Genomic DNA, 27,386 nt, shown 5'->3' with positions numbered 1-27,386 from the left:
TTTTAAGAAGATTTATTTATTTATTTGTTCTGTCAAAGTCAGATATACAGAGAGGAGGAGAGATAGAGAGGAAGATCTTCCTTCCGATGATTCACTCTCTAAGTGAGTGCAACGACCCATGCTATGCCGATTTGAAGCCAGGATCCAGGAACTTCTGGGTATCCCACGCGGGTGCAGGGTCCCAAAGCCTTGGGCCGTCCTCGACTGCTTTCCCAGGCCACAAGCAGGGAGCTGGATGGGAAGTGGAGCTGTCGGGATTAGAACCGGAGCCCAAATGGGATCCCGGGAGCGTTCAAGGTGAGGACTTTAGCTGCTAGGCCAAGCTGCCGGTCCCCATTAATTTTATTTAAAGACCACCAATAAATTACCTTTTCTCTTGCATTTTGTTATCTATGATGCTTTTGCTTTTTTAATTGAATATTTTCATTTACCTAAACAAAACAGAGCAAGAGCAAGAGACACATGTAAGGAGTTCTTCCACCCTGTGGTTCACTCCTCACACTTGATCTTAGCAAAGGGGTGAAAAGTGATGGTTCATTCCTCAAATGTGCTCAACATTCAGGGCTTCCCAAGCTAAAATGAGAAACCTAGAACACCACCCAGGAGCATACAGTGGCCCAAGTACCGGAGCTATCACTTATTGCCTTCAAGAATGCATGAAGGATGCTATCCACGTTATGAGTGCAAAAGCTGTGCTTAATGATGTATAAATGCAACAGGTTGATATTTCTTTTTATTATTTAAACAGTTATCTCCAGAATAGATAGTAAATCACTCTACATATTTAGAGATTTATTTGATCATTATTTTAGTTTCTATTTATTATGCAAGAAGGTGACATAAAACAATGACATAAAATTTTGTTTACTATATCCTCAGTACTCAGGGCTTAAGCAGTTGAAAAGGTGTGAATTGACAAATCAAGGCTACAAAGTGGAAGAACCAATCATTGCAAATGGAAAATATACCAGGAATGTATCCCAGGTATTCTAGACTGAACTTGCTGGGCCTTCTCTGTCATTTCTAACTAAATTAAATTAGTCTCCACTTTATTTATGCCTTACTGTTCAAGTTACATAGGTTACATAGAATCATTTAATATAGGGAAATGCAATTCAAGCATTTTTAAAGCATTTTTAAAGGTTCATAAGGAAAACTATCTCTTCCAACCAAAATAATATACAATCTGTAGAGATTTGGTTATGAAGCAATTCAAGTACATTATAAAACAGACTTAATGAAAAATGTAAACAGTAAACTCTATTTAGACTTAAAAATTGCTTATCAAAACTAAGATCTTGATGAGTTGGGTTACTAAGTGTGAACCTGGCATTCATGCTTAGTCTTTGCCCAAGAAAACTCAAGCCTGCCAAATATAAAGTGGTACACTGCTAAATCCAATTTTTCGAAATATTTTTATGAATTTTCCACTTCATTCTTTCATTATTTTTTATTTACATCAATTTCAATGTTCCTTTTTCTTGCATACAGTTTTTAGTATGTAATACTCTTTATTCTTTTTAAAAATAAAGCAAACATATCCTAGTTGAAATTCAGGCAAGTTTATACTGGAGTCTCTTTTCCATGTTGTTGAAGCTTAAATTCAATGTCTTCACACCTACACTGAGGAACCAGTTCTAGTTATATTTGGCAAGGACATATATATTTTATTTGACTGTACTTTTTTTGAATGGATGAAGACTAGGAAAGTTCACATGAAAATGCCAGGACTTTTCTGAATCAACAGATTGAGAAACAATGAAGCATACAATTTCAAAGACATTGTAATGCAAATATATATAGTGCTGCATGAAAGTTAATATATATGAGGATTTTAAGAATCTACATTGTACATTCTTTAATGTTTAGTCAAGGACAAAATATTTGTAGAAATCAAGTAAGAACCGATTTCTTAAAATGTTCAGGGTAATCTTTTCACATCTAGATCCAAAGTGGTTGAAATAAAAGGCATTATGTCAATTTTCAGGGCTGTTAGAATATGCACAAAATAATTTTAATCTCTCTTTGTCTTCTTTCCTGTATTTACAACCTTTTGGAAGGCAAGCAAGCACAATTTTATGACAAGATAAATAATAATTGCCACACAGGCTAGCAGGAACCCAATCACATCCAGAGAGTGGTACTGGTACCACGTGAGGTCATGGGCTGCAACCCGAAGGTGCTTGGCTCCTTTGTGGCGCATGACATGCTCGATCCAGAAGACAGCTCGGTCCAGGGGCTTCATGGGCTGATCATGGTGAATTCTTGACAACTTCATGATATTCTCCTTATAGCTGAAGGAAAATTAAATAGGCATACATGTTAGAATGAACTAGAAATGTGATAGGTAAAAAGTTTACACAAATGGTAAAGATGAACATCACGTGAATGTGGAAGACAAAGGAAAATATTTTCTTCAGTAAATATCTTACAGACTTGAGTTTAGAAACTGAAATTAGTTGATCGCATTGAGTTATAAGATAAAAAGAAGAAATTGGGAAAGAGCAAGTATTTCCAATATTGCAAACAAGAAATTGAAATCATCTAACTCATAAAGCCAAGAGAAATTACAATAACTGTACAACCTGACATAATGTGTGAAGCTTGAATTATTCTCTATGCAATGATATTAAAACCTGATGCACAATATTTAAGTTAGTTTTAAAATATAGATTTGGTAGCAAGCACTTGAGAAATATCAAGTACATATCTGAGGAATGGTTATAAGGACTTGTCATTGACCAGTAATTGGTATTGAAATTTATCATTAATCTGTGTATTAAATATTTTATGAGGGCTGGAAGTGAATTTCCCTGGTTTGGATCCTTATCCTTACACAAACTTGTTCTTTTTATAGATTTCTTTCTTCCTAGTTTTTGTTGCTAAGTGGGTTGTATAGGGACAATATCTTATCTAAATTTTGTGAGTAATAATATAGAATATCATGAATAATTCTTATCAGGTAGTAGACCAACAACATTTTCACATTTATTATTTTTCTTGGTAGTGTTTTGTTTTGGGATTGGAAAGGGCTCAAGACATTTTCAGGAATTTATATTCATGCATGGAGTACAACTTCTCAAGGACTAATGGACAAGGAAGAAGAGGGTATGTATGGCGATGCGGTTTACCATGTCCAAATCATAAAGTGTTATCATTTACAGTGTATCAGTCACAGTGGAGGTAACTTCCATTGCTGCTGTATAAAACACACAGCTGGAAGACTTTTTCAAGGGTGTCTACCAACCTTAATGTGGTGTGCCAATACAATAAGAACAGCCTATAATGAAAAAGTCAGATAATATATAGAATGAACTAAGTAATGTGTGTGACATAATACATACAAAATTTGAATCAACTACTTATATTTTCTTCATTTCTTGGTATTAATGATTTAAAAATATAGAAATATACCTAAAGAGATTTCTTTTTATTTTAAATTAATGAATAAACTTGGAAAGAAAGAAAGTGTTTCAGTGTTGTCTTTAGAATAAACTATGACTAGTAAAATTGATGTCCAACATCTTTTAATACCTAAGGGTTCCCTGAATTATTATTAATAATGCATTCTTCCAAAATTGTTTGTTTTCCATTTAAGTAATGCATGAATATCATGACTGACATCAAGAGTACAATGGCAACAGCACATGAAGATTAATTTGAAAACTGGAATAGCTTGATATGTAAATATTATAATATTCTAAGCTACTGTTTAAAGTCAACTACATCATTGTCTTAAAATTCTTCAAAAAGTATCAATTTAACCACAGCTATAAGAATCAATATTATGGTCTCATTTATAAGAAGTTTTTCTTTTTTCCATTTTTTCACTGAGTAAACTTGAAACCTCTTATATGCTAATTTTTTCCTGTTAAACAGGGTAAGGAATTGAGAAGCATTAAATGCAATGGAAAGCAGATTTTGATTAGGTCATTTTAAATTACTGAAAATGCATAATTTAGAAGAATTTTTAAAAACACAAAACATGTTTTTCAAGAGAGATAAGAAATATGTTCCAGTGTTCCAATGTAGAGTCCTTTAATTTCCCATTTGTATTGACTCTATAATCATGCTCCATATCTGAAATAGATACACAACAGTCTACTCAAACCAACATTTTCAGAATTTTTCTGCTGACAGTCATAAATACACAGAAGGTTGTTACTGCTACTCTAGTGTTCATGGGTCACAGCTTCAGCACTCTTCCTAAGGCTTCCCTGCAATTCTGTGTTCTTCTCCAGTAAGTCTCCACATTGCACTTTCCTTGGAACTAAAAATATATACACTATCCTTAAACTGCTGAAAATAGTTCCATAAAACTATTGAAAAGAGTACTTGCATAGCTAATTTTCACAAATTATGCATGATTGTCTTCCAAATGTAGCCAAATCTGTATTCAGCAAAATATCCATTTTGGAATAAATTAGCCCTTGAAACAAACTACTCTATAAATATTATATAATAAAAATAATACTTACGAAGGGTCATTAATGACTGTCTTCAAGGCATTGGCCAATTCTGTACTTGACATTGTCTTCCAATTCAGTCTGAGAGCTGCTCCCTTGGCTGCTATGTGTGCAACATTATCAGGTTGCTCCCCAAACAAAGGAAGGCCCACCATAGGGACGCCATGGTGGATTGCTTCATAGATGCCATTGGCTCCACCATGAGTGACAAAAGCTTTGGTTTTTGGGTGACCTAGGATTGTAGAATTTTCAGTAAAATTTGTAAATAATTAGTCTTAAACATTAAGTGAGGAATATATATTTGGAAGCACAAAAAGCCAAAGTGTTCTCCTTGTAACAGGTCATTAGTGATAGTCATAGAATTGGTTCTAATTTGTGTTCAGGCTAGGAAAAACTGGTTGCTAAGTCCATCAGATAAGTAAGTAAGGTCACATGCAAGAGGTGATATGTGACTGAAAGCTTAACCGATGAATATAAGACCATAATCAAAGAGCTAATCATTTCTTAGTGCCCCTTGAATTTCTGTATTAAGAGATAGACCCAGAGAAGAGGAGTGTGCAGAGAGAGACATAGAATGTCCATCTGCTGATTCACTACCTAAATGCCTACAAAGAAGGATTGGCAGCAACAAGGAAGAAGGTAGGAGCTCAATCTGTGTCTCCATTGCAGGTAGCAGACACTCAAGGACTTTAGGCTGCTACCTCCTGTGGTACACATTAGCAGAGAGCTTCAAAAAATGGAATTCCAAAAAATGTGTTACAGCATAGGACATAAGTGTTCAAAGAGACACCTGAACTGTTCTTCCAGGTGTCCTTTTAGTAGGAAGTCATTGGGAAACTATGTGTTAGATAGCATCACTCAAATAAGCAAAACGAACATGAGATATTTGTGCATAATAATGAGTCAACTACTATTTCTAAATTTAGAAAATAATGTATAAATGTTTGCTATATTATTTGTGCATAGTATTGTGTCAACTGTTATTTCTAAGATTAGAAAATAATGTATAGATGTCTACTATTTAATTTCTCAATAATTGATCATATATTTTCCAGCTCAACTACTATGATCTTAACTGACTGTTACTCATTATGTTACAGCATTTCTGTTTCAGCGTCTTACCTAGAAGGTCATTCTGGGGGATCCACTTGTAGATTTGAGTGTTGGATCCCAAGGTGTTTGGCTTCTTGCCGTCAAATCTCCACAGAACCTATTAAGTGAAAAAACCATATATAATCTATTTCAGAATTGTAAAGGGCTTGAGAGACCACTTCATTAAATACTTTGCCTAGAAAGGATAAGGAAAAATGGGTAGGAAGAATTCATTGATTTGAACCATTAAATGATTAATAACATTTCCAGTAGTCTTGTTATAACAAGTCAGAAATGGAACATAACCATATGGGCTCACTAGAGTGCGTTAGTTAAGTGTGATGATGAGTGCCAAATTTATAGTTTTAATAGTAGCATTAATGTTTAAAATTCAATATGAAAAATATCAGTGAAATAGTCTTAAATAATAATTGAAGATATACTTTTATTCATTGCTCAATATTTCAATATAGTTTTCCATCTTTTAATTCAACAGAAAAACCGTCTGTACAATAAGTAAATCCTGTTTAGGGACCATATATGACTTGTTTTTGACTAAGGGAGTAATCTCTATTCCTAATAAAAGTTGTAACATTTTAAAACATTTATTCACCTATTTGTTTAATTACTATGTGAAAAGCAGACACAGAGAGAAACACATACCATCCACTGTTCCACTAGCAGCTATGACTGGGCTAAGCAGAAGAAACCACTTTAGTTTGCTCTGTGGAACAAGGCAGAGGTCCGCATATTAAGAGATTATCTGCTTTTGTAAATTATCAGGGAGATGGATCAGTAAAAAGACAGGAGTCTAGTTTTGTGGTACAGCAGATTGAGGTCCTAAACTGTGGCTCTAGCATACCAAATGAAACATCTGTGAAAGTTCCAGTTGCTCTGACTCTGATCCAGTTCCTTTTAGTGTGCTGATAGGGCAGCAGAGGATGGTGCAGGCACTGATATCCATGTGGGAGACCTGGATGGAATTCCAGGGCCTGGCCCAGCCTCTGTAAATGTAACCATTTGGGGATTGAACCAGTGAATGGAAGATATCTATCTATGTATCTATGTATCTATTTATCTATTTATCTATCTATCTACCTATTTTTCCTATTCTCTTTGAACCCTTGACTTTCAAACAAATGAATGAAACTTAGAAAGAAAAGAAAAGGAAGGACTCAAACACAGGTTTAACCTGTTGAGTCACAACACTCATACTTTAAGCAACACTTTTGAAATTAATGCAAAACATTTTTATTACTGCTAGATTAGGAAACTCTTTAAACTAGAATGCACAAATCATCTTGCAGTAAAATGGCAGCTGAGCAAAGTTTCAAGATTATGGTGATACTGAATTTATTCAGCTGATTCTTAACTCTTCAAATGATGCAAATACAAGGCATTGACAGCCCAGATTACTTATTTTTGCTATATTCAGATCATTTCCATACCAGGTGCCAAAATAAAGTACTGATTTTGGAATCCCCAAGTTATCATCATAATGTGTATGTGAGTAGTGGAAGTAATTTCATATTTTCAGAAAAATAAATGACATATGACTACTGGAAACACCTGTCAGAAAACTAAGGACTATTTCATGAATATCCAATAGTAACAGTTAATATATATTTTACAAAATTAGAATCTACCATACGTGTAGAGAGGGACATCTGAACTCTTCCATGTGAGCTTGCTTGTTCCAAATTTCTTCCTATATTCCTTCTCCTTCCTCAGTCTAGAAGATGTTAACCTATTCATCTAGTAACATAGTCCCTTATGGCCACATTGTATAACACACTATGGCCACCCTTAGGATGGGACTGTAATCATCCATTCCCTCAACATTTCTGCTTCAAACTCTGGTAGATTTCAGTGCTCTCTCTGTTTCATTCTCATCTCTCTCTTTCTACATCTCTCCCCAACCCCGGATTTAACACACTTTTTCATTTTACCTGAGCTCAGAGTTGATGGACATTGATTTTTCTTTCTCTAAGCAGATTCCTCAACAGTACCAGGAACGGAACTAATCCAAAATTAGGGGAAATGAAGAATCAGCTTGCATTGACATCATAAGCTACATCTTTCACCTCACATCTTGATTTCAAAATCTTTTCAATGTGGTTCTGATACTGCAGTGAGCAATTACATTCTAATTTTCATAACAGTCTTAGTACATACTGTGGCACCAACTATTCTGCAAAGAAAAAAAGCAAATGACATTGCAAAGTTTGGTGATTCCTTTGCCCCTGCCTGCAATGTCATGACGATGGTGAAAGCTGATCCTGCACCTATTAAATACTTTCATTTCTGATCATATTAATGCCTAACTTATTTACCATTATAAATACCCTCTTGGCTTTTTAGCAGCTGCCAAATGAATTGTTTTTAAACTATTATCTCAAATAAATATTACCTTTCATATTATGTTTGCTTTCACAGTGGGACATTTCTGTAATCAGTTTGCAGAGATTGCCAAATGGCTGCCCACGATTAGAACATTTTTTTCTAACCTTTTGTGGAAGCTGGGCAAGGGCTGATGCGATCACATTGGTTCTCTCTTCTGTCATGTTACTGACCATTGAGCCCAGAGAAAACACCACAACTCCCTCTTCTCCAGAGCTCTGCACAAAGTCTTCCATGTCCTGTGGAGAATGAATTTGATGCATCAAAACAATTCAACATAACAGCAAACACTGATGAAAGGACTGGAATAGTTAACTAAGGAAGAGATCCTCATACTATCAGAAAGTACTAATGCAATGGCTCAGGTAAAATGCATACTTGAAAATATTTTCCATCTTATGCATTTTTGTAAGAATAGCTGATCCTGTTCAGCATGGTCACATTGTTGTGCTAATAATATGCTCAAATTCATATTCTGCCATAAATAAAGCTTATGATGTGTGATATGACAGATCTGTAAGGAATTACATAATTGAAATATTTCTTTTTATGTTACAGAAAAAAACATGATATTATTTCATTTACTTTCATTGTTCATATGTCCAACTAAACTTGATAGGATGGCTGACATAATGTTACTTAAGGTTTTTATTAAAACACTTGCAATGCTGTAATTATATATTCATTCTTTATTATTGAATTTAGGCCATTTCAATGGTTATGTTCATAAATGACCACTATAAACACTGATTTTTCACATCTTAATTTCTTTGTGTAATTTCAACTTTGTGTCTTATAAATGAAAAAGTTTTAAGTATTTAAAGTCTGTAGATGAAATGTGTCAATTTTTTTTCCCTTTTCAATAGGACATATAATGGATAAACAAGTTGCTTGGGATAATAAAGATATGTTAAGTATTGCTAAGAACATAGAGTCAGAATCAGACTTGGATTTAACCTTATTTGTGCAACTGAATAACAACAAATATATTAGTATTTATTGGATGGGAAAATGGAGCAAAATAGGCAAACAAGAATGATGGGGAAACTGCAATGATAAATATTAAGTCACTTTCTCTTTAAGCAATGAGAAAAATATTAAGAATACATATGTTATATACTACTATATTAATACTGTCTCACCTTTGGGGCATCGAAAATTCTCACATGTAGCTGGAAAACTGCATTAATAAAAGATAGTGTATATCAACTATTTTGTATCAACTGTCTGATGTTCTAATAAGAAAGTAAATTAAAAATATCACTTAATAAGGACATTACATTGAGTGAAATAAACCAGAAAAAGAAAGACAAATATCACATGCTGGAGTCCATGCAGTAGGTGTGGATGGCACAAAGGTGTGAAGACAATAAATAGCTCCCCTGCTTGGCAGGGCCCAGGGAGCTTCCAGCTGTTTGACAGGGCCTGGGGAGCTTCCAGCTGTTTGGCAGGGCCTGGCGGATTTCTCTCTGAGCACCTTGACACAGTTTTATCCCCTTTCGCATGAACACTCAACCACCCCACCAAGAATTTTTGTAATCTATTGAGGCATTGTTTGCCCCTGTGAGATGGCTTTTACAACTAACATGAGCTTAAGAGTTAATGTTACTGATAATGTCTTGGTAAGTGGGCCTTTAACTGCACACAGGAACACAATTAAGCCCATGCTGTTTCCAGACACCTCATTGTGTGCCTACCCATTGCCATAAAATCTGACTCAAACATTTAGCATGCTTTCTGGGAGATGGCGTGGTAAGGATTTTACAAACTAATGGAAGTAATGAGAGTATGGACTGAAACTGCTATGACAAAAAATATAGCTACTGTGACCCTAAAGGCTATCCTGCTATGGCAAAAAATATAGTTACTGTGACCTTAAAGGTTAGCCTGTCCCTGCAACTCTTTAGAACATAGAAAATGTATTGCCTTAGTTGCTTTCATAATTTTTTAACTAGAGAAAATACAGGGTGATTTTACTAACATCATAAAGATATACTTTTGATTATTGTTTGATCATTTATGAGGTTGTAGAGCCTGCAGTTGTAGTGGGATTTAATGTTTGAAACTTTTTGTCTTAGATCTTTATGTTATTCTCTTTTGATGTATTTCTCTCATTAAGTGATGGATACATTGTAGAATAAGAATTGTAGTAGGAATGTATTACTGAATAAGATGTGTTGTCTACTGAGAAATTCTTAGCTGCAACATCAGAATGGATAATGCCCCGTCTTAAGGTGAAACAATCTGTAGAATTATCTTTGGAAACATTCACTTGTCCATTGCAGAGCTGAAACTTAAATGGAGTAAACATGGCTCACTGCTAATTGCAATTCTTTCTGCCATTACAATTCTTGTTTTACTTGTTTAGTTAACAAACTGTGTGAGCTTGCAGGCCTAATGGCCTTTAGTGCCAATGGCCCCTAATCCCCATGAACCAAGACCCCAGACTTATTAACCCATACATAATTCAAGGCAGGGGTCTGGTTGTCACAGGTGTGTCATGGATAGAACCCAGACTTGAGGAAAGCAGGTGGGGGCTGGCAAGCTGAGATAAGCAAGGAATGTGAAATCCTTCCTCACTCACCTCTCAAGCTGTTGTAAATTGTGCTCCCCTTGAAGCTATGTCAAATTGCCCCTAAAAGAAAACCATGTACTGCTTCTGTATAAATAAAGCGGACAGCTTTCTCACATTGTCCACAATGATCTTGGAATTGTAGTGGTCCATGTCTCTTCTTTCTATGTCTATTTCATGCACCCTTCTCAAGCTCCGAACTCAGCTGGAGCTGGACTCTGGCAATCACATTTCTCCCACATAGGTAGGCAAAAAATTAAAAACAAAGACAAAAAAAAACCAACAGTAAGTAAGAAAAAATGAACTAAATATATGTATTGGTATAACTACAATATGTTACTAAATTTTATTTTTTATCTTTACCAGACCAGTGGTAAAGAATGATATACTACTATAGATTTAATGATCTGTGCTAAGATTATAATTTGTAGTATATGGATAAATTGATTATTTTTCTATTCAATAATAATTGATTGTGGGATTGTCTGTATTTCTACTATATTAGTTTATGTTCTTTTTTTTTTGTTTAGTTGTTAACTTCTTATTTGACTGAGTATTTTACTTTTTACTGTGGTATAAGTCTAGAGTACGCTATCTCAAAACTTAAAAAATGGGGTAAGAGGGAAGAAGAATAATTGTAGAGAGAAAAAAGAAGGGAGAAATGAAATGTCATCATGTTCTTGGAATTATATCTACTCCACTACACATTAGGGAAAAAAATAATTTAACCAAAATGTATCACTTAGGAAATTATATAATGCAACATAAACAAAAAACCCTTTCTACTGCCATGCTCAAGTATTATATAAATTTAAATAGATTAAATTGTTAATTCCTTTATTAAGAATGCCACTCTGTATATTTTGGTAAACTCTTTTTCAGGTTAAAGTGGAAGGAATTGCAGTCTTCATTCTGAAGGTATTACAAGTTCCTTCTATTCTCATTCTATTGGGGTCTATGGTATTGCAATGCATGTTCTCCAACACCTTTTTACTTAAATATCCTAAAGAATTGGTGTAAGATTAGAGCAATATGTATGCTCAGGGAAACTATTTCTACCTCCTAAGGTATTAGTCAACAGCAGTGTAATGCAATGGTGGAAGTAAGTAGACATGGATTTGGCTGCAGACGGTTGGGGGGGCCACACATATATGCTGTGGAGGAATGGTTTTCTGGGAAGAGAGTACTGAGGCAGAGCCTCAATAAATGAAAACTTTACCCTTCATCTGCTCATTTTTTAGCAAACATTTATATATTTATTGTAAATGAATGTATATCATTCTACTCTCTTTGATTTAGAAATGCTGTTGAAGGTGTCTGTATATTTTAAGTTGCAACAAAAGCACCTGTACCATCTATAGTTATTTGATTCTGGATTTCTGACTTGACTGCTAGAAGTTTTATTTTGTTTTTTATTTTCAGTAATTTTATATTTATATTTATTTATATTTATATGGTACCATGTGATACACTGCTACCTATATAAGCTTCTAATGTCAAAATCACAGAAAACCTGTCTTTAACATATATTACCTCCTTATATGAAAAACATTTTTAAAAACCTTTATACTTCCTGCTATTTTGAGAAAATGTTAACTTGCTACTATGCATTAGAACACTAGAACTTTTCACCATCTCTCGTTATAACTTAATTTCTGTTTATCAATCCTTCCTCATACCCAATCTCTACTAATATCATTTTACTCTCAGTATTGATCTCTAAGAGATTAATTCTGTCAGATACACACATGAGTAAAATCATGCAATATTCATTTTTCTGTGCCTGACTACTTTCGCTTAGCATAATGACTTCAAACCGCATTGGTGTAGGTTTGCAAATCACAGGATTTCATAGCTTGTACTGCAGAGCAATGTTCCATTGTTATGTGCCTTCCTCAGTGAAAGCACACCAAAGAACATTCCCACCTCCTGCCTTGTGCATAGTGCTGCAGTTGCTCTAGAAAAGCAGATGCCTCTTTGGCAGGCTGAATTTCCTTTCAATATCTACACATCTTAGCCATTTTATTAACATTTTGTCAAACAATGCATTATGGAATTACATCATTATAAATTCATGAGTAGTTATGTCATTAACATTTTAGCCTAGTTTTTAGTTAGATCTCCTGAATTCTTATAACAATCTCTTTAATGCTCACCCCTCACTGCAATAAACCTTGTGACTTCATCTTGAATGTTTTTCCCATTGAGGAGAATCTGATCATAGCTCAATTGGCCAACTCCTTAGCTCTGGTTCCCAAACTACCAAATTTACACTGTGTTTTAAAATTCTTGATAGTGTGTGATACAAAACTACTTCTCTAGCAAAATCAGTCTCTTTACTCAAATGAACATATTTTAGTGAAATAAATCCCACAGGTTTGACTATTTCTCTCTCTCCCATTTTCCCTAATCTATTCCTGAACATCACTAATCATGCACTGTAATAGATGTATTTTTGGCATTGGGATCCTTTTGGCAAAACATTTACACCGGCTTCAATGCTGTTTTTCCAAACTTCACAGAAAGTGCTGGTGAGATCAAAAACTATCTTTACTTTACCTTTCTATATCTTCATAAGTATCCACTGATTTGATAGAGCTCATTTCTTGTATTTAGAATAATGAAGATCTTAATGTTTGGTGCATTTTATCGAAATCTCCTAGATACTGTTCTTTCATAATGATAATGAAATCTGGATACATTTGGTATAGAAACATACAAGAGAACTTCCATAATACACAGAAATGGACATTATGTTGGAATTTAAACTTTCCATGTTCCCAGTGAAGTCTCTCCTATGAGTTTTTGCTTGGCAGGACATTATATCCTAGTTCTATTTTCCATTCCTTGCAGTCAAATGCTCTTAATGTGAAACGCAAAGTAAGTTCCACTGAAAATGCTAAGGAAAGTAAACAAAACAGTGGCATTTTTACCTTAGGCAGAGGTTTGGCAGGTTTACAGTGGAGCCCTCCAACAAATTCAACATTTGGTAAGAGTGGGCGGGGAAACTCCAAATCCCAGTAGCTGCGAATGAGCCACATATCAGCTTTGCCCATTAGCTCAGAGAATGTGACAGGTCTTCCTGAAAGGAGACACAAATGAAGACAATGAGGGATAATGAAGTCATGAAGCATGACATGTAATTTTCTGAGCTGTATTTGAATTATGCAACCAGTGATGTGGGAAGTGTGTGAGCATTCATAAAAGAAATATGCTTATTTACATACATAATTTATGCAGTGTTCACATCATAGATAAATGAAAACAACGTGTCTAATGTCAACTCAGTAGAGTCACACTCCTCATTGAAATAGAATTACACAAGCTGGCAGAGTGTCATCCTGATCAATTAAAAGCCCCGACATACATCAGTAACAATTTATAACGTTATGGAATTAGTTGATATGGTATTGAGTAATATGTTAAAAGAGAAAAAAAAGAATGCAAGTTCTGAACCACATTCTATGACTTCTACATTAACATTTCAATTATTAGTTTATATACAACTGGTTTCTATACACCTTAAAATGACTATGGATTAGTATTCGGCTGTCTCATGTCTATTTTAATTTTAGTATTTAGCAGTTTATAGCATTGAAGCATGATTTTGCAGAACCTGGCTGTTTTTTGGGTAGTCTAATCTCTAAGAAGACATATGTCAACAGTTTAGGTGAACAGTTTTAGGAGGGGTGTGCAGAGAAATCCTCAATACCCTAGTGAGGAATAACTAATCTTTGTGTCCCACCCAAAGAGTTATATGTGCATCCTCGCTGGCCATTTCCTATCTGTTTCTAAGCTGTCCTCGTTATTCTCTATCTATTCTGCCGGCTCTACTTTCAGACCAGAGATGGTCTCCCCAAGAAACGGATGAACTTATCTGGACAATAAGACAATGGACTTTATACTTGGTAGATGCTTGTAATGAAAGCATCTCAACTGAATTTGAACTGTGGTAATGCAACAAGGTGGAGGAATCCATTATGGGACGGGGTTTGGGGAGGGGTTGGGTGAATCCCAGTGCCTATAAAACTGTGTCGCATAATGCAATGTAATCAATAAAAAAAAGAATTAAACAAGCTTATCATATTCTTGAAGCTATAAAGCTAATAAATGCAAACACACCTAGTTGAGCTCTAGGATAAGGAAATCCAGCAAATAAAATCATTAAGGAGTTTTCCTGGGAGAATTCAGTCTGGCTTTGATATATTAGTGTGTTGGTCCCTGATCTTCAATTTCCGTGAGAATTCTAAAACCCCCTTTATTTTAATTGTGTGCATTTTATATGCTTCTGCTTTTGATTCATCTGTGGAATTTAATAATATTTAATTGCTTAAATATGTTTGCACAGAAATATTTGCAAATGTTTTAATCTAATAGAGATTTTTTACTCACCATTTTTGGATCTTTTGTTAAAAAATGGCAAAATCTTTAAAAAAATATACACAGGTTGTATGCATATCTACATTTCAACAACATATAAGCCTAACAACCCATCTTTGAGGTCTTAATAAAGAAAAGTGGCCATTATTACAAAGCACAATTTATAAATTTCTGTGTCTGCAAAAGTTCTGTATTTCACAAGGTTTAAGAAGCATTGTAGAGAACAATAAAAATTAATTTAAGCTAAGGAAAAGATCTACAGCTGTGAAAAAACATTTACGAAAATCCATTCATCATCACATTGGACATGTGTGCTACACTTCAATCTTCACTCATCAAGATATTAGAGAAAACTTCACCAACTTTTTGTACTATGCATAATAGAGTAAGTTCCATAAGTCATTATTAAGGAAATCCTCCCAGATTGCCCTACTGCAGTAATAGGCAAGACTTCTCATAGAACTTGCCAATTAAGTTTTTCACATTTCTGAGATTAATGAATTAGTTTATATTTTATTTATTATTTCACCAAGCAAAGAAATATTTCCTAAAATCTATTTTGGTAAAACAAAAACAAAAAGAAAAACAAAAAGAAATCACTTGTGAATGTATAGGAGAGTTTGGAGTTCACACGAGCCACTGAAATGGACTTACCTAGAGCTTCACTGCAAAACTGATCCCACCTCTTCTCATTAAATGTCTGGAACCAAAAGTCAAAATAAAGCATGAACAGCATATTTTTCACCCTCTCCATAAATGTCATTTTACCACTTAAATCTGATCCAATAATGGGCACATAGGATGGAGGAAACAGAAGTCCTCCACTGTACTTCTCATACGTGTAGCCAGGAGTGAAGCGGAGACTGTACACAAGGGGGATGTGCAGCAGCTCAGCCAGCAGCTCCCCACAGGGAGCAAAAGGATCTGAAAGAACAATGTCAAACTTTGAAGCCTGAAGTTTTGCCATGAGTTTCTTGCTGAAAACCACTTCTTTGCAAAGACTTTCATAAATATCAGAATATTCTATGAAGAATTGATTCCATAATGGATAATATTCTAAATAGTTATCTCTTGGCACATCATTTATCAATGTGTTGATCCAAAACATGAAAAACGTTTCCATTTCTTCTCTAGTAGAGGATGTAGAAAAAGTTTCAAATTTAATTCCAGATTCATTCTTGGGATCAATTAAAACAGAAGCTGAAGATCTCAGAACAATTACTTCATGTCCTCGCTGCACAAGTTCACCTAGGATTATCTTTAAATTAAACCAGTGACTGTACTCCATGGGCCATACCAGCACCTTTCCACAGCTCCCAGAACTGAAGAAAGAACTCAATTGTAGCAGCAGCAGCAAAACAGACACACGCTTCACACACATCGTGGTCATATCCAGGGCACGCTCTCCAGTTACTGTTCCTTTATTTCACTACACATGCTTATATGCATGAGTAATGCAAAAACTAATCAAGTAGTTAATTTGTAACTACTGGTGGTCAAAGTAAACACATGATATGAACAATCAGCGTCTGTGGACCTGGATGCCATTTGGAAAAATTAAGATGACCTGTATGTCACAATGGTTATAAACCAGCAATTATAATTATGTCAAGAGTAATATTAAGTAAGACATGATTTGCTCTGAAGTCTTGTTGAATCAAAACCATATATAATTAAACAGTGAATCCACATTTCTTAGAGCATATGATTCATGGGATCTTGGATTTGTGTATATTTAAAACCTTGATAAAATATAATTCACATACATATATATGACTCAGTCTCAAAGTTCACAATTCTTTTATTTGACATTTTATTACTTCCGAAAGAACCCCTGTAACTTGTATTATTTATCACCTCAGTATATTTCGATTTGTTATTCCTGGAATCCTACAATTATTAACCCACTTGATGTATTTCTAGGTTTTCCAGCTATGAGCATTTCTTATACTTAAATCATATGACCTTTGGCAAGTCAGGACATACCTCTACAAGTGACAGCTGTTTTGCATGCGTCTCTACAGTCTGGTTTCATCTGGTGTCTCCCAACATGGAAACATGCTATGCTTGGGCTGAAATGCAACCAACTTTATGTTTTAATACTCAGGGTACTACTACTCACACAATCTCTGTTTTGTCACTGATTGACTGATTTTCTGGCACAGTGTAATGTCTGAACTTGCTATTCCTCCACCTCGAAGCATGGCATTCCTTGTTTGTGTTGGTTGATGTCCTGCCACTTTATTTCCATCTATCTCCTTGCTTGTGGCCTGAGGAAGCAGTGAAGAATGGCCCAAAGCCTTGGGACCCTGCACTTGAATAAGACATTCAGAATTCCCTAGTTCCTGGCTTTTTCTAGGCTCAGCTCCAGCATTCACAGTCATTTGGGAAGTTAACCAGTGAATGGAAGATCTTTCCCTGTCTCTCCTTTTCTGTGAATATACCTTCCCAATGAAAATAAATTAACCTTTTAAAAAAGAGAAAAGAAAGAAAAGACCTGGCCTTATGGAAGAAGGGAGAGTCTTCTATATTTTCTTTGCCTCTAAGGGTATAACCCTGGAGGTCTAGATTTTATCTACCTCCAGTAGAATTCCTCTGACAGTGTGGTGGAAAGGCATAGAGGAAACAGACTGGCATTTTTCATTTTACCTTCATTTGTATAGACATATTTTTCCTCTTTTTTGTTCTTTTTTACATCTGTCTCAATTTAGCCTCCAAGATGCACAACAGAATTGGGCTTGAGAAGAGGCACCTGATAGCTGTTCTACTGATGGGAATTGACTGATCCTGAAGTGTAACCGGGGGCTGAGGAGAAGGAACCTATTCCTATTGTCTAAAGTTCAGTTGCTGCTACATGGTGTTAAGATGAGGTGCGAGAGTTTGTAATAAACTAAATGTCACAGACTCACTGTCTTCATCAAGTCCTGGAGCACTCTTCCCTTCTTCCTTCCACTCTCCCTTCTGCTGTTTCCTTCCTTTTTGCTTCTTCTTCTGTGTTTCATTCTTCCTCGCTACTTGCCTACCTACCATCCTGATTGTCATGTTTTTTATTGGCATCAGCAATGATGCCCAAAAAAGTCTATGCTTTTCACCAAAGCCTGGGAATAAACATGTGACATATATACAGAATATTATATACATAATACATTATATAACGAATATTACATATAATATAATATATATATATGTAAAGTTTTATAGTCAAGATTTCATCAAGATCTTATCTGCACTCTCTTGGCTTCTGAGATCTCCATTTGCCAGTGAAGAATCTGTTAGTTTGTTTTTGTCTATCCAAACTCAGGTGCGTCACTTATTCCTGTTAAATGAGATCAGATGGGAAGAGGAGAATCAGAGTTTCCTGGGTCATTGATCAGAATCGCCTTGTTTAGGCTTCTCTCAGCTCTTCTGGCACCAAGAAATTTCTTCCAGTCCAAGCCATATGTATCCTCTTTTTCCCCTTCGCCCAGCCTTCCCCCCTCTCCTCCTCCTCCTCATCTTTTGTTCTTGAGTATTTTGATTTTAACCTTTTTTTTTTTTACTTTTGTTACTTTCACTTGGTCTTGGTGATAATATCCCTTTTATGACTTTTAAGAGTAATAGAAGTCAGTCAGTAGATACTAAAAGGACAAAGGAGTCCCTGAGTCCTGAACAATAAAACCTAGGGAGGCAACGGTGAATTAATTTTTGAAAGCATCAAATTGTATTGCCTTTATTTAAATCCTGACTCTGACCATTAATAACTGTACCTGTGGTTCCTCTTGCTTACCAGTGAATTCCATAGCAATATGTGATTATTTGAGCCATAATATATTGATACTTAATAAGATAATTAGAATTATAACATAGTGGACCCATATTATATGGTTGCATTTCAGTAAATATTTATTTATTTTCCTGTTATTTTTATCATTTTAGAATGTCTACATGGTTCAACACATATCTGGGCAATAATGCAAATGTAAACAATCATATTTATTTATACTCTTGAAATTAGTGTGGATTAATAGGCAAGAAACAGCAGTGAACAGATAAACATGGCTTCCACACTCAAAACCACAAATCACTATAGATTGGCCTTGTAGTTGCAACAATGCAATTCATTGCTTTCTCTTATTTAGAAAACTGATAGGAATTTAATATTATGGTGCAGATGATTAAGCCACCACCTGCCATGCTGTCGTTGTGTATGTGCACCCTTTGGATGCCCAGTTATTTCACTTCCTAGTCACTAGACCACCAGGGAATTATACCCAGCTATGTCACTTCCTATCCAGCCCTATGCTAATGTACCTAGGAAAGCAGCAGGAAATGATTCAAATACCTGGAAGCCTGATATTCACATGAGAGACCCAGACAGAGCTCCCATCTCCTGGCTCCAACCTGGTCCAGCCCAGCTATCATAGCCACTTTGGGGGTGAGCCAGCTATGGAAGATAGCTCTCTCTCCAATTATCTGTCTGTCTCTCACTCTGTAATTCTGCCTTTCAAATAAGTAAATAAATATTAATGAATAAATACTAATTAAAAACCTGGTAGGACTGAGTTTTTCAGAGGAGCTAATATTGATTTATATTTATAATATACTATGGAAATACACTAATGAAATTGCATAACATATTCAATTAATGATTATGTATCAATTACTGAAAAATTAAACATGCTGAGATTAGAATTACATTGTCTAAAAGGTTACAAATATACATTGTATAGAAATATACTTTTACATTAATGAAAATGAACCCTGTAAAAGCAGCGCCCATCCTCTTATGTGTCTCTATCCCCAAAGTGTCTTTGCCTGTCCTTTATTAAAAGGAGATAACTTGCTTAAGGAGATGATATAGCTGTCTTTACAAGGTTCCAATTACTGGATTCAAAAAGTCATCTCTCTCCCCCAAAATTTACAAGGATTTTGATGGTCAGTGTAGTCCAGGGATAATTTTTTAGGGCATTCCAGGTATGCAAAGAATGTAACTGCCTCCTTAAGAAACCACAGACCAACTGGAGCCAAGTTGTCCATTCCTTAAAGAGCAAAATATGATTGCTCTATCAAACATAGATCACAAGCTCTCCTGGCCAACCAGGAAACTGGACATGAACTAATCATGTACCCACCAGCACCTATTTCAATCTATAAGAGCCTTTACCCATAATTCCTTTGGGAGCCTAGGAATTAAGAAATAATTGCCAGTGACACTTAGTCATCCAGTAGCATATTCTTTAACTTCATGGCACTGTAAGTCTCTATTTTTCTCTTTCTGTTGTTGATTTTGTTTTGTGGCTTTTCATTTAAGGGGATGTATAGTAACTGTATATTGGAGACCATCTTATCCAGTGGCATGTTGTTTAAGCTCTTGGCATTGTAAGTTTCTGTTTTTCTTCCTATTGTTGATTTTGTCTTGTGGCTTTTTACTTGCAGAGATTTATAGTGACTGTGTAGTAGAGACTGACATGTCCAGATGTGAGGATACAGTACTTGCAGATTGAGGATGGACTCCCAGTGAAACTGTGGGATGTGTCTTGAAAATGGGATGCTGGACATGCCCACAAAGATGGACTTATGACTATTTATGAGGAACTATGCTGTTGTAATGATAATGGAGAACTCGGTTGGTAGGACGAAAGGGAGAAGGTAGGGAAAATCCCAGGGCCTATGGAACTGTATTATAAAATGATAATAATAATTTAAAAATGAAAAAAGAGAAATAATTGCCTGGCTCCTTAATCTAAACTTTGCAATAAATGCCTACTTCCTATTTTGCAACAAATGCCTGGCTCCTTGATGTAAACTTAGTTATAAAATCCTATTTTAAATAAATAAATAAATCATCCTAATGTCAGTGACTGGCTTTCTGTGCATCAGGTGAATGGATCCAGTTGGGGGTTCTACAACATCTCCAGATAGTTTGGTGTGGTTTTGGGCAGCATTAAGCCACCAAATAAAACCAAAAATCTAATTTCTGAATAATCAGGAACAACAAGCAGTAGAGAATAGCTCAGATTCTCGGGCACCTGAACTTGCACTTTCCCACCAGCATGCAAGGCCCAGGAGATGTTTCTGGCTTTTGGGATCAACTCAGCATTGGCAGTTGTGGCCATCTGGGGAGTGAACCAGCAGATGGAAGATTCTCTCTCTCTTTTTTTTTTTGCCTTTCCTTTGTTCTATAAAAGGTCTTTCAAATGAAAAGTAAATATTTAAAAATCTTTATGAATTATCCTTGCTAAAATTTTATCAACTACAATGTTGTATATTATAATTATAAGTATATTATAATTATTATTATAAATGTAAGTATATTATAAATAAAAATCTATACATAATAATGATGATATTAAGAATCATGAGAGGGATGGGTATTTAGCTTCACAATTAATATCTGAGTGGCACATGTCAAAACATCTGATTCTGTACTTACCCCTGGCCCCTGCTGAACTTCCTGCTAATCCAGATCTGGAAGACAAAGGTAATGGCTTAGTTAACTGTATTCCTTTGAATTCCTTACCACTAAAGTACTGTCCTTCCAAATAGCCTTATTTGTCTCCCCATAAACTTCAAAAAAAAAAAAGATGAAAAGCAATAAGATGATTGAAATTGGATATATTCTTAAATTTTGGGGTATTCAAAATTTTTGTTTTCAGGAATATAGGCTTCAAACCAGGAATATTTTAACTTAACTCTTCCAAGTCAATGTCCTGCCCTGTAGGAAACGACACTCACACCCTGAGGGTGGACTGGGAATGCTGGGCTGTTAGCCCAAGAGACACACAGTCACATGTACTTGGTGAAAGAGAATGCCCAAAAACCTTATGTTACTCCTCCTATGTATATCTTATTTTCTAGGGGAAGAGGGGAAGGAGAGGGATTTCCTGGAACTAATCGTCTATGTTGAAACAGGGGAGGAACTAATTATTTGAACAGGAACAAGGGTGGGGGTTCTATTCTGCTTGCTTTGCACAGGATGCTCTAGCCACAATATCCTGCTTGCTGTGGCCCTGCTTGCCCAAGGTAGGTTTTACAATGCAGCAAGATGTCAGGCAGACCAAGTCTAAAGCCCGTACATCTGTAGCTCTTAACAAGTCAATTTCTTTTTAAATTTTATAGCTTCTTAAAAATAAGATAAAGACTAGCACAACTAAAATAATTCAGAGTATGTTCACATTTACAAATAGAATCCACCTTTCTTCAAGAGATTAAGATGATACATTTGAAAGCATAATTTATCTTTATTTTTTTTTTAAAGAAAATCGCTTTCTTCTGGTGGAGATGAAGCTATTTTTATTTCCTTGTTTATTGAAGAAGCACAGACACAGAGAAGACACTAATCTGTTGTTTCAGTTTGTAAATGTCCACAAAGATCAGGACTGGCCAGGGTGAAGTCAGGAGGTGGAAATTGGGATCTAATTTTATTTACAACTTCTGACTTCAGCACCAGCAGCATGTCATAGCAAGCCTTCGGGGAACAAATCAACGGATGGGAGCTCTCTTTGCTACTCTGCATCTGTCTCACCTACTATCAAATTAATCAATTTTTCAATAATTAAACCATCCTAAAGGAATTGGTAATTGGCTATATTATGTTAATTTTTAAATAAGCTTCTTAAAAAGAGCATATAATATTTGGGCTTTTTGCAGAAAAATAGTAACTTCAGACTAATACTCAGTTCTGATATAAAACACCTGCAAAATATGGTTGGAGGAGTTTCTTTAGAATCCACCAAACCAGGTCTGCTATTCCAACATGCAGAGAGTCAGTCACAGGCACTTGGTGGTGGAAAGGTGGTGCTGCAATGAACAGAGCAAAGTGCAGTGCACTCATTCCTTAATTGCCAGGTGTCCTGTAAAGTCTCAGTAAAGGTCTTTATGGAAGGAAGTTTGTGGGTGAAAGGTGTGAGTTCAGCTCCTGCCTTAGTTCTTGCTTGTTAATGCTGTATTCATGGTCCTCATTTGATTGTTCAGAGATATTGTGTCTAAGGAAACCTTGATAAACATAGAGTGAGCTTCAGTTTAGGGGCTATTTGTGGATGGCAATGGTTTCCTGCTTCCTGGCTACATTTTCTGAAAAAGAAACCATTTGAAAGTAGATAGCATTAAAATGTGATCTATTGGAGAGGCAAATGACCTCATGAGTTCAGCAGAAACCTTGCAGGACGAGCCCATCACTTCCTCAACCGCACAGGCTTACTATAGTAAGACTGACTTAGAGTCTAAAAGGAAGAGGAAGGTCACTTGAAGCTGCAGGAATGTGGTGGATTGACTGGGAGCTGGAGACAGCTAGCACTTGCCTTCACAGCACTGTTAGGGATTCTGCTTCAGTTCTGTACATTGTTTAACCCTATGTTTTCAGCAATAATTTCTAATCACTTTGTAACCAAATGAAGCAATTTTCTCATTTTATTTATTGATTACTACAAAATTTGTACACCGCACAAAGGGATTACTAAAATAAAAAAAATATTCATCACTGTGTTTTCAAACTTAGTGCTGCCACATTGGCACACAATTTTAAAAATACATAAAAATAGCTTTAAAAAACAAGGCTGTAATGTTTATCAACGATGTTGGTAACTTTTTGGGGGAATTACCCAAATATATTTTTATGTATTCCTTTTCAAGCTATGAGAGTCATAAAGTGCAGGGGTTGGTGGAGAGCACAGTTTAAACCTGATGGTCATGGAGCTTACTTAGGCAAGTGGGCCTTCAGGGACCTGAGACTTATGGGATTTACAGTATTGTTGGTTAAGCAGGTGTTCAAGGTGCTGCTGGCTGCAGGAGTTGCACCTTACAGAGACAAGAGGAATTGTGCTCTCTCTGTTGGGCAGAGAGAAGTTCTTAGATTGTGTTTGTGTGAGAAGGCTGAAGGAAAAAAATACAAAGTGAAGCAAAATTTCACCACTATCACCACCACCTAAAACAAACAAACAAACAAAATACAGGGAGTTCTCCTAGGAAAGAACATAGAAGCTCTTAGAGGCATGCCTAGAAACCAATTTGTCATTTGCAAATCAAAAATCCTGCTCATGTTTAACAATCATGGGCATTTTCCTGGTTCAGTCTTCACAGGACTATTCAGTGGGATAAAATATCCTCCCAGCAAGAATTTAAGTAATTTAAAACTCAGAAATCCTTCAGCCAGCAGTTTCCCAGAGGCAGAAAAATAAAGGGGGACAGAAACAGAGGAAGTTTGCTCCTGGTTCATGAAAACCCCAGGCTAACATAGGCTGGAATCTCTTGTCTGAGTTGTCCATGAGGCATACTGGCTGAACTGTTTCATTAATTCTTCTGGCTTTCTAATTTTCTTTCTCTTTCCTATATCTGAAAACCTTTTATTATGGGGCAAAAGGACTTCTGTCTAAGTTGTTCCCGGTAACACCCAGAGAACAGATTATCAAACATATGAAAACACAGTGAATTCAGAGCAAAAGGCAAAGTAGCTTACTGGGGTGGAAAGTGAAAGTTCCATGAAAGAAATGTGACTTGATATGAATAATGAACAGAATGCCATTTATCCAAAATTTTTTTTTGTAAAAAAGTAAATTCTGTATTTGAAAAGGATATAGGCAAAAGATAAATGCAGCAAGCATATTAAAATGTATTATCTTAAAGAAGTAGTGAAGTCACTGAATCCAATATTAGGGGATACAGCACAATAGAGAGTGGGTGGGAACTGATACTGGCATCTGAAAAAGGAGAAGACTTAGAAGATTTAGAATATTCTCATAGTGTAAAAAAGGTTGGCAATTGTTTCCAGAAGCAAATGGAGACTTCTCTTGGAAGGGTCGATATGGCACAACTCATTAATCTGCCAGTTATAATTCTGATCCCCCCATGACTGAGCAGTGGTTCAATAACTCCAGCTGACCCATATTTAATACATCTCCCTGGTAACTGCCTTGGAGGGCAGAGGAATATGGGCCAACTGGTTGGATCCCTGCCCTGCAAGAGTCCAGGATGGAGCTCCTGGCTCCTGCCTCGGCCTGGCCCAGACCTAGCAGTTGCAGCCACTTGAGGCAGGCACCAGTTCTGGTAAGTAAGATCTATTGTCTCTTTCTGTCTCTCCCTGTCTGCCTTCAAATAAAATATGTATGTTTAGTTAGAAAGAGAAGAGAGAGAGAGAACCCAGGGATATTATTTTAACTTCCTCTGGTAAGTAACAACATTTGAAATGAGATATTTTTATTTGGTCATAGAAAGTGTGGCTGCATATAAAACATCTCTGACCTTATCATGTCCTCTGTAAGAACAAATGATACATGTGAAGAAATGAGCTTGTCAGAAACAGAAAAACACACAAGGACAAGTCAGGTCAATTAATCAGAATCAGTGTAAGAGGAAGCTAGTGATACACATCCTGTATTTTCTTTTTATAAACAAACTACAGAATGTATCCTGATGTTTCTTGATAGTAGCCTAGATGAATATGATAAACTAAAATTTGGGGTACTTTAACAATTATTAGGGCTGGGAGCCATGGTCCAATAGGCTGTGCCTCTTCTTGCAGTACTGGCAACCCCTGTGGACATATTTAATTGTATACTTCAGCTAGATGAGTTCTGTGTTACATAATTACATAGCTAAACACTGACAAAGCAATTTTCTGAAAACATCTATAGTTTCATTTTTTTTGTTTTTTCTTTTTTTTTTTACAGTTTCCAATAATTTTATTTTATTTTTTTTTAATTATTTTATTACATTGCATCATGAGACACAGTTTTACAGGCACTGGGATTCCCCCCTCCCCTCCCCAAAACCTGCTCCCCGCCCCCCATGGTGGATTCTTCCATCTTGTTTAGAGCCTTACAATTTTACTATTCTTTGATGTAGATCAGAAGCAGTCTACTCATATTGATTATTGATTCCTTGATTACTTCACAATATCTTATTGCATGAGATACAGGTTGTTTGGGGTTGAAATAATATTACTGTTTCAGATTGACATCAATTCATAACAACCACATCAACAACAACACCAACAACGTCGACAACAAAGTATATCACCCTGAAAAAAAGTAACACCACTGAATAGCCAACACATGCATGACAAAAAGAAAACACAGAAGTCTCTCGGGAAAAATGGTGCCATCATATACTTCATAAGCACATGATGAATTCTACTAGAGAATAGAGATTATTTGGAAGCAACCAAACTAAAGTAAAAATATCAAAAAACCAGCATAGATTGGACTGTTGGAGTTACCCTTTCCATGTTGGCTTCCTTATATGAGAGAGAATACATGGTATTTGTTCTTTTGTGATTGACTCATTTCACTCAGCATAATGGTTTCTAGTTGGGACCACCTGGTTGTAAATAGAATAATTTTGTTTTTCTTAATAGCTGCATAATATTCCATGGAGTAGATATACCACAGTTTCTTTAACCACTCTTCCTTGGACGCACATCTGGTTTGCTTCCATGTCTTTGCTATTGTAGATTGTGCTGCTATAAATATAGAATTACAGATCCCCTTCTCACAGGCAGATTTCACTCCTTTTGGGTATATTCCTAGGAGCGGGATAGCTGGGTCATATGGCAGGTTTATTTGCAATTTTCCCAGCACTCTCCATACTAATTTCCATAGTGGTTGTACTAGCCTACACTCCCACCAGCAGTGAAGGAGGGTACCTTTCTCCCCACATCCACGCCAGCAGGTGTTGTTATTCGAGTTCTGGGTGTAGGCCAGCCTCACTGGAGTTAGGTGGTACCTCAACGTGGTTTTCATTTGTATCTCTCTGATGGCTAGGGAGCCTGAGCATCTTTTCATATGCCTGTTAGCCATTTGAACCTGTTCTTCTGAGAAATGTCTGTTCATTTCTTTTGCCCATTTTGTTACCGGGTTGTTGTTTTTGCTGTCCCTGGGTTTCTGAAGCTCTTTGTAGATCTTGGATATTAGTCCCCTATCACTTGTGTAGTGTGCAAAAATTTTCTCCCATTCTGTTGGTTGCTTCTTCACTTTATTAATTGTTTCCTTTGCTGTACAGAAGCTTTTTAGTTTGATGTAGTCCCATTTGTTCATTTTGGATTTAATTGCCTTTGCTTTGGGTGTCTTTTCTAAGAAGTCTTTCCCTGTTCCAATATCTTGGAGTGTGTTTCCTATATTTTCCTTTAATAGTTTGATGGTTTCTGCGTGTAAATTTAGGTCCTTGAGCCAGTTCGAGCTGATTTTTGCATAATGCGACAGGTGTGGGTCTTGCTTCTTTATTCTGCAAGCTGCTATCCAGTTGTCCCAACAGCATTTGTTGAATAAACCAGGTATTTTACCTGGATTGTTTTCCGTTTTCTTGTCAAAGATTAGGTGAGTATACATGTGTGGATTTCCTTCTGGTGTTTCTATTCTGTTCCACTGATCTTCTTCTCTGTTTCTGTACCAGTACCAGACTGTTTTGATAACCACTGCTCTGTAGTATGTCTTGAGGTCTGGAATTGTGAGTCCTCCAGTTTGATTTCTATTTTTCAGGATAGCTTTAGCTATTCGTGGTCTTTT

General features: G+C 36.0%; 1 protein-coding gene across 4 annotated transcripts; it reads right to left on the bottom strand.

Annotated features, from left to right (window-relative positions):
- Positions 1-1,834: 1,834 nt before the first annotated feature.
- On the bottom strand, positions 1,835-16,300 carry LOC121147013 (UDP-glucuronosyltransferase 2B16-like). 4 transcript variants are annotated; one of them, XM_040966673.1, is made up of 7 exons: positions 16,017-16,291; positions 15,565-15,980; positions 13,464-13,612; positions 8,066-8,197; positions 5,589-5,676; positions 4,479-4,698; positions 1,835-2,294 (listed from the first exon to the last, which is right to left on the bottom strand). In XM_040966673.1, exons 1-7 carry the CDS (start codon positions 16,289-16,291, stop codon positions 2,015-2,017), a joined length of 1,560 nt encoding a protein of 519 aa, XP_040822607.1. In that variant the 3' UTR covers positions 1,835-2,014. The 4 variants fall into 4 exon arrangements, with proteins under 4 accessions (XP_040822607.1, XP_040822605.1, XP_040822606.1 ...); XM_040966671.1 differs by having other exon boundaries at positions 15,565-16,300; XM_040966672.1 differs by having other exon boundaries at positions 13,464-13,608; positions 15,561-16,291.
- Between the last annotated feature and the right edge of the window lie 11,086 nt (positions 16,301-27,386).

This window comes from Ochotona curzoniae, unplaced genomic scaffold (genome assembly GCF_017591425.1).
Source record: "Ochotona curzoniae isolate NIBS_2020 unplaced genomic scaffold, NIBS_Ocur_1.0 scaffold_4506, whole genome shotgun sequence".
NCBI classification, from domain to species: domain Eukaryota; kingdom Metazoa; phylum Chordata; class Mammalia; order Lagomorpha; family Ochotonidae; genus Ochotona; species Ochotona curzoniae.
This window is presented reverse-complemented; position numbering and strand designations above follow the sequence as displayed.